We start from the raw sequence: 15236 nt of genomic DNA, 5'->3' as shown, positions 1-15236 counted from the left end.
ACACTTAACTTTGTTCCGTGCTTTCTAGACACAGGTCTGGGCTTTCCAGGTCCTCTTGTCTAGCCTTTTACATAACTAATTGCACACCCCAAACCCTGTGCTACCAGCATGCCTGCTGCTCTTGCTTCCATCATTGTTTAGATTCAGGCAGACGATCAGAAAACCCCCACCTACAGGTGTCTGTTTCCCTTGCAATGAATTCCTGTGTCACTCAGGGCAGCCAGATTCCATGGGGTTTGGAGGGGGACTGAGCCTTGCTTCTTGTGAAGAAAGGAAATTAAGGGGAAATGATCCCTTCTACAACTACTGTATTTTTCTGTGTATTAGACAAGGTTTTTTGACTCAAAAATCATGTCAAAAAACAGGGGTCGTCCAATACACGGATATTGGTATGGGGCCAGCTGGTTGGCGGGAGCGCAATTTCCTCCAATGCTGCTGTGCGTGGGAAACGATCTCTAGGGAGTGTTTCCTGCCTGCAGCTGTGTGAGGGGGTGGGGGGAGACACTCAACAACTTTGGGCCATCTCCCCTCCTTTTCTTAAAATTGAGTCCCCAAAAATGGGGGGCCCTTATACATGGGGGTGTCTTATAGACGGAAAAATATGTTATGTGCCTGGCAGGCCTGATATTATATAATTACAACGTAGGGAGCAAGTGAATTCTTTCAGTGTATATACAGAAATAATACAGTTGGTGCTCATTTTTGCTTGAACAGTTATATTTTCCAGTGATTTGATCCTAATTAATTAATTTAGGGCTTGTCCATTAATTTTTCGGCTTGCCCTGTGCTTTCTAGGTAGGGGGTCTGAGCAGTTTTCTGTTTGCATTGCCCCTTCACCCAGGAAAACTTGTTCTTTAGCACTGAATCGGAGCAAATGTCAACGCGTGGAAAACCTGATTGATATTTGCTTCGATTCAGCGGTAAAGAGTGGGTTTTCCTGTGGGAAAGTTGTGTAGGGTTGCCATACATCCTCCTTTTCCAGGACAAGTCCTCCTTTTCAGAGTTAAATTTCTGTTTGGGTAGATCTTTTGAATTTGCCAAAATGTCCGGGGAGTTTCCTTTTGCACCAAATTTTCCTGTGTCACTCTCTGGTGCCCACCAATGTCATTCCCATGCGCACCCCACCATGGCGTGGCCCTGTTCCCGCATCCCCTCCCCCCTGCCCCAGTTTCTGGCAAATGTGTCCTCTTTTCTTCTTCTTCTTCAAAATATGGCAACCCTAGCTGTGGGACATACGGAAGTTTGGATGAGCCCCTACTTGCAATCAAAAGCAACAAATGAGCCATCTTATTGTAGCAGGACTTCTCAATAAACTGTAAAGTATATATGGCCATAGGGCAGATTCCTGCACTCTCGCACACAACTGAAAATGGCTGGAAACAATTATGGAAAATGAAATAATCATATCCCTTAAGGCTTAAGTAGTTCCTGTGTCAACATCAATGCAGGTTCTTTAGAGATAATTCAGCCTGTCCTTTTATCTGCAATTACAATTGCTGCAGCAATAGGCCCCACAGTCAATATGCAGTTCCTAGTAGGTAAATCTATGTATTGGCTCTGCAGAGTGCTATACAATTAGGAACTCTGATGGGTGGTTCTTAACAATGTTTTTAGCCTAATACATAAACAGAATATTTGTTTGAGAGAGAGAGAGAGAGAGAGAGAGAGCAATGCTACTCAACTGTTTACTGTTGCAAGCAACTGAGCTCCCAAAATGTACTCCTAGATTGAGAAAAGGAAAGGAAAATGTGATGCTTTCTGATAGAACAGTTCAAATAAAAGGAAGAGTTTCCCCCAGAACATGCAGTCCCCCCAAATGAGCAAGGTTTCTTAACAGATGGAAACTCACTGTGGCAAAGACAGTAGTCCCCAAAGGGTGCTGCGACTGGGATTTAGTGGCAGCCTGATAAAAGGTTGGTTGGGGACAGTATGCATTTGAATACCAGTGTCTGGAAACTGCAGGAGGCGAGAAGGCTCAGGACTCGCTTGCGGGCTTTCCATAGGTGTCTAGTTGACCACTGGGAAAACAAGATGGTGGACTAACTGGGCCACTGGCCTGATCTAGCAGGCACTCCTTATGTTGTTATGCTCATCACTCCCAACTGGGGATGGTACTATGCATCACGGCAATAGCAGGCCATGTTATTTGCATTCATGAGGATCTAGGCTTAACCTCTGAAACCTCCAAGTTAAAAACACGTTAGATAGCAGGTGATGAGAGAGACCTCTGCCTAAAGCCTTTGGGACTTGCAATAGGTCAGAGTAGACTGTACTGGACCAAAGGGAGCCAATCGTCTTACTTGGTAGGAACATCTTCATGAGAAGATTCTCAGGTTTGCGCCTGTCACGCACAGAACGCTTCCAGGTTTAGGAATCCTACTGAGGGTGTTTGGGGCCAAGGATCCCCCCCAACCCCAAATAGTGAAGCCACTGCATTTGTTTGGGATTATAAATACTTACCTATTCCCATATGTACTAAAAGCCAAACCTTTAAGGGAACATGTGCCGTGAAGAACATCTTGATGCATGGGTTTTTGCTGGGGTTTGCTTGCCCTGTTTTAAAACAAACAAATAAATCTCTGTGGTGGGGGAGGGGGAATAACCCTTTAGCTACTCATCAAAGGTAATGGGGTTGAGGGATCTTTTCTACTTCTCAGAACAGGAAGGCAGAGCTTCTCCACCACCACATCCCAAGCTCCTGGGACTTTTCAGTGCAACGTTGAGCATCTGGATTTTACAAGAAATAACAGACAGTTACAATAAAACATGAAGCTCATTCTAGGAGCAGGGCCTAATTTTAGGGATTCCCCAGTTCTTTGTAATTTTTTTATTTTTTATTTTGCCTTTCATGAGCAATATTTCTTGGGTTTCCTTTCTGGTTCATGACCAACTGCTGCTGCTTCTCTGTCTTTTCTGGAAGCACAAGTGCTTAAACAAAAACAGAGACACAGAATCATTCCAAAGGTCATAGCAGCCTTTGGGTTGCATCAATTCAGATAAACATCCTAGTGCTGATTTTTCCCCAAAATGTGCTGCTCATAGCGTTAGAGTTGCCAGGTCCTCTCTGAAAAGAGGGTGCCTGCGTCAGGGCGGTGGGCAACCTTCCTTCTATCAAGAACCACATTGCTGGTGGCGGGCAGACCCAGAGATGAAGATGTTTTGGATTGACTAATCCAGGATATTGTTATGTACTAACCTTGGATCCTAGAACAATAGGCAAGTAGGATCCTAGAATGCAACAACTGATTGGCTTGCAGGAGAAGACCAATCAGGCTCCAGGAAGAAGTTAATCAGCCTGTTAGGCTGGTAGGATCGTAGAATGCAACAACTGATTGGCCTGCAGGAAAAGACCAATCAGGCTCCAGGAGGGAAGCAGAATCAGCCAATCAGACGGGACTCATTGTGTAAATAATTCAATCACTGTTTTACAAGCTGCAATGAAGAGCATGAAATCACTACAGCACTCTGAGTATATTTCGGATATAGACTGTCTTGCTTCCATTTTCACCATGGGTACTACAGATAACCCCCTAATCCTATGTGATAAACCCTACTGGGTTTAATGGGGTTATTGTCTAATGATATTTACTGATTCATTTTGTACAGCAGACCAGCTACAGCCACTGTTCTGAAAAGCAAATAAAAGTAATTACTTTTTGACTTTAGTGTGATACACACACAACTGGATCCTGTCAGTTAGTTGGGTGGGAAGCCTTTCCCCTAAGCCATACACCAAGGAGGTATCAGTGCTGCATTGGATGCAGCTGCTGTAGTTTGCTCACTTGTGGTCTATATTCAAGTATGGTGGAACCATTGAAATGGTTGCCATCCCTTACCTGCCAAGGGGCAAAATTAGGGTTTTGTTGGCCTCTGCAGGCTTATGAGGTGGAAGAGCAAGAATAGTGGGGACAGGTTAGGACTGTGAAGGGTTGTTAAAGAGCAGCAATCCCATTCTATTTTGTTTGCTGTGCTGAAATAACTTAGATTGCACATTACGAGAAAAGGTACAATATACATGAATTGATCTTTGAATCTTTCAGAGGAATTGCAAGTGCAAATGAATCCAATTGGAATCATATGTATACTTAATTGGGGAGTATCATCAGCAGAAATCTGCACAAATGGAAAAGTTCCTCAAAAGTTGTTTTTGTCTGCAAAAATTATTTCTGCTTTCATATGCTTTGTGCCATAGGTAATATAATTGGCAATAAGAATGTAACAGCTTAACTAGTAATGTTGAACTAGAACAGGTGTTCATTATCTATACCTTCTGGAAAAAATGAATACATTTTTGTTTCGAAAAGCCTTTATAGCTGGATGAAAATGTCTCTGCCTTTAGGTGTTCATTTTGTTTCTAAATCTATCTCTAGTTATTATTTCTGGTACCTTTTTTTTAATGATGCAAAGCTGTTTTTATGGTTTGTAAATGAGTCGCATTTAAAAGGCAGTTCAAAAAATTAATAAATAATAATGATAATAACGGTAACAAATTGGATTTTTTCATTTATTATAATCATCATTTGCACAGGTCTCTTTTTGACAGTGAAAGTGTGAATGTATAATTGACCTGAATCAACAAGAAGGAAAATTCAGTCAACCCACATGGATCTAAAGCTAAATGTGTACCATTAATGTTTTCAGACAATGAGCTATTTAACATAGGGGTGTGTGATGGGACGATGAGCTGCTTGTGTGTAAAATCCTAGTCCCTCAGAGTTTGGTCAAGTTTGCAAACCTCTGTCTGTAACGGAGCCCCTTAAACATGGCTCCGTCAGTCGCTGGCAGATTCCGACAGTGGTTGCTTTCGGAATCGCTTCCAACATAAAAGCTCCTTAACGGAAACACGTCTTCTGGACTCTCTGCGTGACAGTTTCCGGCGAGGAGTGGGTGTCCCTACAGGAGGTCCTGAAACCTCCCCACTGTTTTCGCTGGAAGTGTCTCTGAGCCATCCCTCCAGCTCCCTTTCCCTCAGCCCAGCTCCTCTCCCCCTACTGGTTCCCTCTTCAGCTGCTGAGTCTCTCCCAACCTGTGTGAGCCCTTTCACTTCCCTTCCTTCCGATGGCAGTTCCCTGACATCCACCTCCCCTCCAGGGCCCCCTTCATCCCCTCTCGCCCCCTCCTCTACGGGCGGTGAGGAGGCAAAACCCCGGAATGAACTTCCTTCATCTTCCGATGTCCCGAACACTTCTCTCCACCTGTTGCGGTTCCTGGTCTCGAAGTACTCCTCCTCCTCAGAGTCCATCTCCCCTTCCCCTTCCGATTCCGAGAATCCTTCCAACTCCTCCTCCTCATCGGTGGTCCCAAAGTATTCCCTCCGGAACCTCTCCACAGGCTGAGGTTTCCTTGGGAACCTTTGATGGAACGTTTCTATCAATACCTCGTCATTGATATCTTCTGCCATTACCCAAGTGTTTTCTGACTCCGGTTCTCCTTCCCACGCTACCAAATACTCCACCTGATCCCCCTTCCATCTGGCGTCGAGGATTTCTGCCACATGGCTGCTGCATTCCCTTTCTTCTATGACCGGTCCCCGAGTGGCCATCCCTTCTCGTCCCCCCTCATACGGTGACAGTAACGACCTGTGAAATACTGGGTGCAGTTTCATGTGGTTGGGTAACCGGAGCCTGAAAGCCACTGGGTTGACCTGTTGAATGACCTCAAAGGGACCCAATCTCCTGGGTCTTAATTTCTTACAACCTCCTTTGAACGGCAACCCTTGGGTTGACAGCCACACCCTATCTCCCACCCTTATGGTTTCACCTTCCCTTCGGTTCTTGTCTGCCTGCCTCTTGTATTCTTCCTTCGCCCTTTCTAAGTTGAGTTGGAGCTGACGATGGATTGCTTCCATTTCTTCTACAAAATGCTCGGCTGCCGGGACACCCCATCTCTCCCCTTCTCCCCCTGGGAAAGCCCTGGGATGACACCCATAATTAGCCAAGAAGGGGCTCATCCCTGTGGACACATTCTCGGCATTGTTGTAGGCAAATTCCGCCAGCGCCAACTTTTCTACCCAGTCATTCTCTCTGTCATTGACATAACACCTCAGGTATTGCTGGAGGACCCCGTTTGCTCTTTCCGCCTGCCCGTTGGTTTCAGGGTGCCGGGCAGTCGAAAAGTTGACCTCCACCTGCAGTAAGCTCATGAGCTTCCTCCAGAACCTGGAAGTAAATTGTTTTCCTCGGTCTGAGACCACCCTCAATGGCACCCCGTGCAACCTAAAAATGTGTTCTACAAATAACTTCGCTGTCTCTTCCGCCGTGACTGCATGCGAGCAGGCTACAAAGTGGCACATCTTTGTTAGTAGGTCTACCACCACCATGATGGCTGTTTTCCCCTTGGACTTCGGCAGATCAGTCATAAAATCTATCGACACTGCCTCCCAAGGTCGTTCTGGGGTTGGTAAGGGTTCTAATAGCCCCGCCGGTGCCCGCCTCTCCCCTTTGGCTCGCTGGCATTGCTCACACCCTCTTACATACTCCCGTACATCTTCCCTCACCTTAGGCCACCAAAATTCCCTGGTGACCAACCACATGGTTTTGTGTTGTCCAAAATGCCCCGCCGTGGGGCTGTCGTGCAACTGCTTGAGTACCCTCCCCCTTAAGTCTCCTTCAGGGATATACAGTGCCCCTTTGTAATACAAAGCTCCATTTCTTTCCTCGAAACCCCCTGGTTCCTCTCCCTCACCCCTAAGACCTCTGAGCTTATTCTGGGCGTATTCATCATTCTCTGTTTCCTCTACCAGTTCTCTTTGTCCCACCAATGCCGCCCCACACACCCAGCGGTCCTCTGGAATGACATGTCTCTCTTCGGGTGCTCCCTCCTCCTCCAAATATTCAGGTTTGCGTGAGAGAGCGTCCGCCCTAATGTTCTCTGGGCCTGGCACGTAACAAATCTCAAAGTTAAATTTGGAGAACTCCTGGGCCCATCTCACTTGCCGTTGGTTGAGCACTCGTGCCGTCCTCCAATACTCTAGGTTCTTGTGGTCAGTGCACACTTGCACCTTATGTTGTGCGCCAATTAGCAGGTGCCTCCATCTCCGGAACGCCTCATGAATGGCTAGTAGTTCTCGGTCATACACCGTGTAGTTCCTCTCGGATTTGTTCAGCTTTCGCGAAAAAAAGGCACACGGTCTCCACTCTGACTCCTCCTTCCCTGGCTGCAGAAGCACCGCCCCAATCGCTCTGTCTGATGCGTCAGTTTCCACTCTCATCGGTTTTTGTAAATCCACATGCAGGAGTTGTTGTTCCGAGGCGAAGGCCCTTTTTAGTTCCTCAAATGCTCGCTCCGCCTCCTCAGTCCAAACGAACTTCTTCTTACTGCTGAGACAGTCCGTAATGGGCGCCGTCAGGTGGGCAAAGTTTCGGATGAACTTACGATAGAAGTTCCCAAATCCTAGGAACCTCTGCACATCCTTCCTTGTTTTGGGTGTTTTCCATTCCAGCACCGCCTGGACCTTGCCGGGATCCATGGCCAATCCCTTGTCTGACAGGCGATACCCCAGGAATTCCACCTCCTTGGTATGAAACTGACACTTCTCCAGTTTCACCCACAGCTGGTTGGCTTGCAGCCTGCTCAACACTTCTCTGACGTCTCTCACATGCTGCTCCTCATTCTCAGAATACACCAACACGTCGTCTAAGAAGGCCACACAATTCTTGTAAAGCAAAGGCCCCAGGACGTGGTTCATAAACGATTGAAAGCACGCGGAGCCTCCTTGTAGGCCGAAGGGCATAACTAAATATTCAAATGCCCCCAAAGGGGTGAACATGGTGGTTTTCCATTCATCCCCCTTCCTTATTCGTATCAGGTTGTACGCCCCCCTTAGGTCCAGTTTAGTAAAAATCTTTCCCTTCCTGACCCTTGTCAAAATGTCGTCAATCCTGGGCATAGGGAAAGCCACTGGTTCTGACACTGCATTTAAGGCCCTGAAGTCACACACAAGCCTCGGCTTGTTCGTGTTTTTTTTATCCACAAAAAACACTGGGCTGCCCCCCACCGCCCTGGACTCTCTGATGAACCCTCTCTTCAGGTTCTTGTCAATGAACTCTCTTAGCTCCTGCATCTCTCTGTCTGACATGGCGTACAGCTTGCCTACAGGGAGCTGTGCCCCAGGGAGTAAATTGATTTGACAGTCAAAGGGTCTATGCGGGGGTAATTGGTCAGCTTCCCTTTCGCTGAAGACGTCGCGGAGATCTGCGTATTGTCGTGGTACCTTCACGTTCTCCGTTACTTCAGTCCCTGCTAGGGTGGCTTGCGCCCCTGCCAAACCCTTTCCCTCTTTGCAGTGTTCTAAGCAATGTGCTGAACCAAAAGAAACCACTCTCTGATGCCAGCCCACCAGCGGATCATGTAACGCTAGCCAGCTCATCCCCAATATAATGGGAGCTCCTCCCAAGGTGGCCACATTAAACGCTATCAGTTCGGTGTGCCTTGCCACCTTCATTATCATTGGGACGGTCTGCAAGCTGACTTCTCCTCCCAACAGCTCCCTGCCATCGATCGTGGTCACCTGCAGGGGGTTGCTTAAAGGGATCGTCTGTATCTGGTGTTCAGCTGCAAACTCTTTGCTCATGAAATTGCAGGAGCTGCCTGAGTCCAACAGCGCCTTTATCTTTAGAGGGTGTCCGTTTGGCAGCTCTAGCGCCACTTCTATCACTAGGGCGGGTTTAGGAGGTTCTGGCGTGGGCACTTTCACTGCTCTTTGGCCTGACTGCTGTGCCCCGACGGTGGCAGCCAGGCGTTGGCTTTTACTTGCTTCGGTATTTCTTCCTCTCTTCCCTCCACAGCTCCTACCATCCCTTGCCATTCCTTCCTCTGGGGGCAGACTCTGGCAAAGTGACCTGGCTGTTGGCAGAGATAGCATTTCCGGGCGCCTTTTCCCTCCTTCTTTCCCCCCTCACTGGGCTTTGAAACTGCGCGCGCGCGCGCTGTTCCGATTTCCATCGGCTCTGCCGGCGGGAAAGTTGGCTCTGGAATGTCTGGAATGCGGAACTCCTTCCAACGTTCCCCCTTCCCTTCCCGCCTCTCCAATGCTCTCGCCTCCTGGCGCGCTCCTATGGTCAGCGCTGATTTGGTCAGCTGGTCCATAGACTCCGCCCTGGGCGCCCGGGAAAGTTCGTCTTTCACAGCCGAAGAAAGCCCTTCTTCAAAAAGCATTTGAATGGGTTCCGCCGATAGATCCCACCCCAATTTATGGATCAACATGGTGAATTCAGTCCAGTACTCACGGACAGATCGGCTCCCCTGTTTGCAAGCCATTAACTGTCTGCGGACCACTCCCTGTTCAATATCGCTGGAAAACATCAGATCCATGGCGCGAAAGAACTTCATCGTGTCCTTTAGGACGTCACTATTCGCTGCCATCAGGGGTCTAACCCAGTCTCTCGCCCCCTTTTCAAGATGCCCAATCACGAAAGCCACTCTTGATTCCTCGTCAGGGAATTCATCAAACTGCAGATTGAGGGCATATTGCATCTCTGTCCGAAAGCCATGATAGTCTTTGGGCTCCCCCCCAAACTTCTGCACCAATCCTGGTACCTTTCTGACGAGCTGGGTGTCTTTCCCCTTTTTGTCTGCATCCTGAGCCCTCCTCTCCTCAAGCCTCGCCGTCTGCAGCGCTAGCTGGACCTCCAACACCCGGTACCTTTCTTCCAGGCTTGGACCCGCTCCAGCTCCTGCTTCTCCGGTTCCGGCTGGGTTGCTCATGATGCCTTCTCCTGCACAAGCTGCTCACGAAGACTGTCGGAATGCTGTGATGGGACGATGAGCTGCTTGTGTGTAAAATCCTAGTCCCTCAGAGTTTGGTCAAGTTTGCAAACCTCTGTCTGTAACGGAGCCCCTTAAACATGGCTCCGTCAGTCGCTGGCAGATTCCGACAGTGGTTGCTTTCGGAATCGCTTCCAACATAAAAGCTCCTTAACGGAAACACGTCTTCTGGACTCTCTGCGTGACAGTTTCCGGCGAGGAGTGGGTGTCCCTACAGGAGGTCCTGAAACCTCCCCACTGTTTTCGCTGGAAGTGTCTCTGAGCCATCCCTCCAGCTCCCTTTCCCTCAGCCCAGCTCCTCTCCCCCTACTGGTTCCCTCTTCAGCTGCTGAGTCTCTCCCAACCTGTGTGAGCCCTTTCACTTCCCTTCCTTCCGATGGCAGTTCCCTGACAGGGTGGGAACATTTGACCCTCCAGAAGTTGTTGGGCTACAGTTCACATCAACCCCAGCCAGTATGGCCAATGACCAGGGATGATAGTGGTAGTTTGGCAACATCTGGAGAACCAATGGTTCCCCATACTATTTTGTGTTACCATATAAAAATTGTGAAAAAGGAAAATATAAGTATAAAGTGACCATTTAGAAAATAATATATTAAGAAATGCCTTCTTAGAAGCCTTACTCTGGAACTTGTGCAAATGTGGGGGGGAAACAACAACCTACTTTTCTGGATTCTCCCCTTTTCTCACACCGTGCTAATCTGTAAGTCAGAAACATCCCTTCTGTGACTGGAAAAAGCTTTAAACAGCACTTCTGGCTACACTGCAGTGTGTTCTTTTTTATGTAACCATACACCACCGGCTGTGTTCCGTTATGCTGGCATTCTGAGCACATGATTGTTTCACCAGAGATTTTGAATTGGTATGACAAGAGAGTCAACACCACTCACTTTGTGTGTCTCTGTGTGTACAATATCAGTCCCTCCCTCCCCACATCTGCTCAAACAGGTTTAACAGATTTCTGTTAACGTTTCAGAATTACAAGACCCAGCTAGAGAGAAAGGAAAATAGCTTGTGTGCCAAGAACAAAAATGGTTTAATTATGTCACCTTTGAATTTCTAAGCCATCTCATGTGGGTGACAATACCGTCACTGAGTACAGCTGTTTTGGGGGGGAAGGGAGGCAGGAGCAACCAAATAGGGCAGGGCTTTTTTTCCCAGCAGGAACTTACCAGAACTCAGTTCCGGCATCTCTCAAGTGGGTGCCATTGTCATTCTAAGAGAACAGGGGAGGCGTTTGTGGTGAGTTCCGGCAACTGTTTTTCTAGAAAAATAGCACTGAAATGGAGGATATTTTGCCAGGAAAAGTATTCTGTAATAGCAGTACTTCAATAATGTACTATATTTTATATTTCCACATCCTCCAGCATTTCCCAAATGAAGATAAGGATGGTCTTGTGTTCTCCTTTCTGTCTCCACACCAAATATCACTGGTCCTACCACTATTACACATTGCTGTCTACAACAGCATAAAATGATCACCTTAGTGGGATTACTACAGACTGCTTCCAGCTCCAGAGTCACTGTAGAAAATTGTTGTTTGTAGGAAATTTGGACCTTCTTTTTGAGCCTTTTCTTTCACCATCAGGAAGGAATATAAATTTATTCATTAAATCTTGTTCCCACAGTCTCTTTGGGAGATGGTGTATGGCTATCTGGCTTGTTCAGGTTGATACGTCAGGTAACAAAGCAAACCAGATGAATTGCTTTTCTTTTTGGTTTCTTTTTCTGTCAAGCACTCAGAAATGGATGAGTGAGCAGTCCAGGCCATTTACAAGAAAGAAGTGTGATTCCTTTTTACAAGAATTGTTTTTAATGTAGGCAGTTTGTTGAGGGAAGCAGGGGAAAATACCTCACAGGTTTAAGTCAGAAAATATCAAATGATCCTCTTTGGAATTCTTCCAGTGGGGACCAATTCATGGAATTCTGTCTTTAGAATCATATGTCCCTTTGCCTGAAACCATATACCCAGAAGCCTACTGGGTACCATACTGTCTCCAAGTCCACCAATGCCATGAGAACATAGGAAGCTGCCTTATAGCGTGTCAGACTATGGCTCCATTTAGTTCAGTACTGCTTACATCAGTCATAGGCAAACTCGGCCCTCCAGGTGTTTTGAGACTGCAGTTCCCATCATCCCTGACCACTGATCCTGTTAGCTAGGGATGATGGGAGTTGTAGTCCCAGAACATCTGGAGGGCTGAGTTTGCCTATGCCTGGCCTACATCAACTGGAAGCTGCTGTCCAGGGTTTCAGGAAAGCGTTTTTCCAAGCCCTACTTGGAGACCCCAGAACCTTGAACCTTGGACTTTCTGCATGCAAGGCAGATGTTGTCCCACTGGGCCATGGTCCTTTCCTAATGTAAAAATTAGAGGGGAGTGAGGATGGGAAAGTGAGAAACCAGTTGTGGGGCAATATAAGGCAGCAGCTTTATAAAGCTCCTCTGATCTTCAAATATATCTACGCACAGCCTGTAACCTCTTTCCCTCTCTCTCCACACCCTCTAAACAATATAGAAACCTAAAAATAAAGAAAAAGTACTTTTCACAAATGGGATTGTTACGGAAGGGAAAATTGTGGGAGCAACAACAATTGTTTGCAAGTGCCAGTTATACTAACTTCATCAAGAGGAGAATTAAACAAGAAAGTGGGCATACAAATGATTTTTAAAATTGTTACATTTGTGATAAAGAGGGGAAGAGTTGAGAACAAAGAAGATGTGCATTCAGCTGTGGGGTTTTCAAATGCTTAAATCCTTCGTAAAGGGATCAGTGAATTTGAGGCATTCCTTTTCAGTACTACACATTTCTTAAAACGGAATCTGTTTGGTAATTTTCCACATTCCCCAATCTTTGACTACGTCTTACACACAAACACACGCAAGTGATACCCTGATTTGTATAGCAGCTTTAATGTTCTAGTCTTCACTTTGAAATCACTTTGTACTGCTGATCATCTCTCATCCCCTGCTTCTTGCTGCAGCCACGCTTTGCACAGCAAACTCATCTCTCCTTGGCCCCTTTCTCTTTCAACTGTGTCCTCTGCCATGAAGCACCTGCCTAGAACAGCTTCCCCATCATTGTCAGGGACTTTTCCACTGATTTATTATTAGTTGTTACCCAGCTGTATGAAGACTAGGTGGGCACTTTTTGGATAGCGATCATACTATAATAATGAGCTCCTCTCTGCCCCATGCCTGCACCACTTAGATTTATTTAAGACAAAATTAGTGGGCTCAGCACCCCCATCTCCCCCCAAATCATTCGTGAAATGGCAAACACCAGCAAATCTCCTGTCACATCAGTGTCCTGATAGTTTACAAAACTTTTTATTTTAAAAACAATGCATTATTTGTAGGCGCTGCATTTCATCTCTTTTTTTATTTTTATTTTTTTGGGGGGGAAATATACACACACCATTTAGAGATTTTTGAAACATGAATCCACTGCAACGCCATTTAACCTGGCTTATCCACTTGGTGCAATTAGTTTATTGTACTGGCTCAAGACTAGCTTAATTAAAAAAATTAAATTAAATAAAAAAGCATTTGGAAAGCTTTTGGAAAGGGCCTCTATTCCCTCCTACAAGTTCTCCCTTAAGAGAGCTGCTTCCACACAAGGGGTGAAGTAGAGCATTTCCATGCCTTGTTCACCTGTTTGATTCTTTGGCAAGGCATCTCCACTGCTTATGTACATGCCTCTGACTCCTTCTCCACTCCTCAACTTTTCTCTTTAGCAAAAGTTTTGATACACCAGGAGCTGTAGCATTTCTGTGGGCACTGCCCATGCCCAGCTGGAACCTTACCTGCACTATGTTCAAGAAGGGCTCTAAACCCATACCCAATGACCTAAGAGTAAGCTCTGTGAACCAAATAGGACTCTCTATTTTAAAACCATAGATCTTACTATGGAATCAGAGGGAACAATTTGGCTTCTTTCTGCTTTAAAAAGATGAGGGGGAGCAAGCCACTATTCTTTTGCCCAGTAAGGAGGCTTATGTCCCTGATTTCTCCTCAGGTGCCAAGCAAATACGAGCTCCTTCTTCCCCTTCCTTTTCAGTTATATATCCAGTGCTATTTTTTCTTTTAAAAAATGTTTAGGGGTACTCTCATTTCGACTCAAAATCACCATTTTATAGTTCAAACCAGGAAAAATAAATACAGTAAATGGACAAAAGTACAAAGATTCACAAAATGTTCTGAGTATGCATACCCCTGCGTCGTCCCCCTAGAAAAAAGCACTGTATATATCTATTATCTGCATCTATGCGGCAACTCACCCCGGTTCACTGCAGATGTAAGTTCCTCTTCCCATCGGCACCTCATGGGCTGGCCTCACAGAAGCTGCTTAGAGTGCTGTGTGTGTGTCTGTGTGAAAGCAGCAGTCAAAGTTCCTGCCTGCTTAGACATCAGTCTCCCTCTCTCCGCCCATACTGGCTTCCTCACTCACCACCTGACAATTCTGTTTCTTGTCAGTAAGGTGCCATGTACAGCCACATTTCAAGGATTGCACGAAAGGTGCCTTGAGCCTCACTCAGCCCCAGGTGGCTATTTCCCCCCATTCAGCTTTCTCTGACAGACCTGGTTGGCTTCAGGCTACAAAACGGTGAATGGGGATAAAAATTAAAACTGTGGCTTCTTTTACCCTGTCATGGCACTTTCTCTCCCCCTCCCACCTCTTGAGCAGTAGCTGTTCTAGTATATTTCATAAACCAACTTTAATCATGAGGTGCTAAGTAATTCCTTTTTAGGAAAGGGAAGGAAAGGAGCAGGTTATAAACCAACTTGATAGTGAGGTTTTAAATCATTCGTTAAAAAAAGGGGGGGAGCAGGTCAGTGCTGCAGTTTAGCATCGCACTAGTTTCTTCTCATTGGCACTGCTTATCTGTGATGTGAATAACAATTCCTGCTATTCAGGAAGTTCCTTCATGGTGCATCTATCTTCCATTTGGGATGGGATCAAAGAATGATAGAACTGCAGAGTTGGAAAGGTGCAATGCAGGAATCTTTTGCCTAATGGGGGGCTCAAACCCTACATTAGCAAGATCGTGATTCTTTCCTGTTTCATTGATTAAAAACAACCAAAAACAATACACGTTCCCAAGTTTTGTTTGGGAACCAACACAACTCATAATCCATATTCTGCATTTCAGGTCACATTCTCGCAACTGTTTGAACAAACATGTTAATCTTTCAGAACCTATAGACCCATTTTGTGTATGTTTGTGTGTCTAATGGCAATTTATCCTCTCCATCCTTTTCAAAACATATGTCACTGGTTATTTTCTCATCTATTGTTCCAATTGATTTATTTTTTAGTAAATTAATCAAGTTCAGAAAGACAACTCTGTGCTCTTCCAGATTTGCCCTTGCCCCACTACTTTTCCCTGCGGAAACCTGATCTTTCTTGCTGAATTGGAGCAAACATCAATCAGATTTTCTTAGGACTGACATTTGTTCTGATTTATCGCCA

At 46.1% G+C, this 15236-nt stretch overlaps 1 protein-coding gene across 1 annotated transcript in view; it reads right to left on the bottom strand.

The window, feature by feature from the left end:
• IL12RB2 (interleukin 12 receptor subunit beta 2) overlaps window positions 1-14112 on the bottom strand; it is a 34979-nt gene extending 20867 nt beyond the window's left edge. Inside the window, exons 1-2 of the mRNA XM_081008918.1 lie at window positions 14044-14112; window positions 1683-1722 (exon numbers count right to left, since the gene is read on the bottom strand). Of these exons, the coding sequence (XP_080865044.1) occupies window positions 1683-1722; window positions 14044-14089 (86 nt within the window). The 5' untranslated portion in view covers window positions 14090-14112. The remainder of the gene's footprint in view (window positions 1-1682; window positions 1723-14043) is intronic.
• Between the last annotated feature and the right edge of the window lie 1124 nt (window positions 14113-15236).

The sequence above is a fragment of the Podarcis pityusensis genome (assembly GCF_964106645.2).
Source record: "Podarcis pityusensis genome assembly, chromosome: 6".
In the NCBI taxonomy this organism is placed as follows: Eukaryota; Metazoa; Chordata; class Lepidosauria; order Squamata; family Lacertidae; genus Podarcis; species Podarcis pityusensis.
This window is presented reverse-complemented; position numbering and strand designations above follow the sequence as displayed.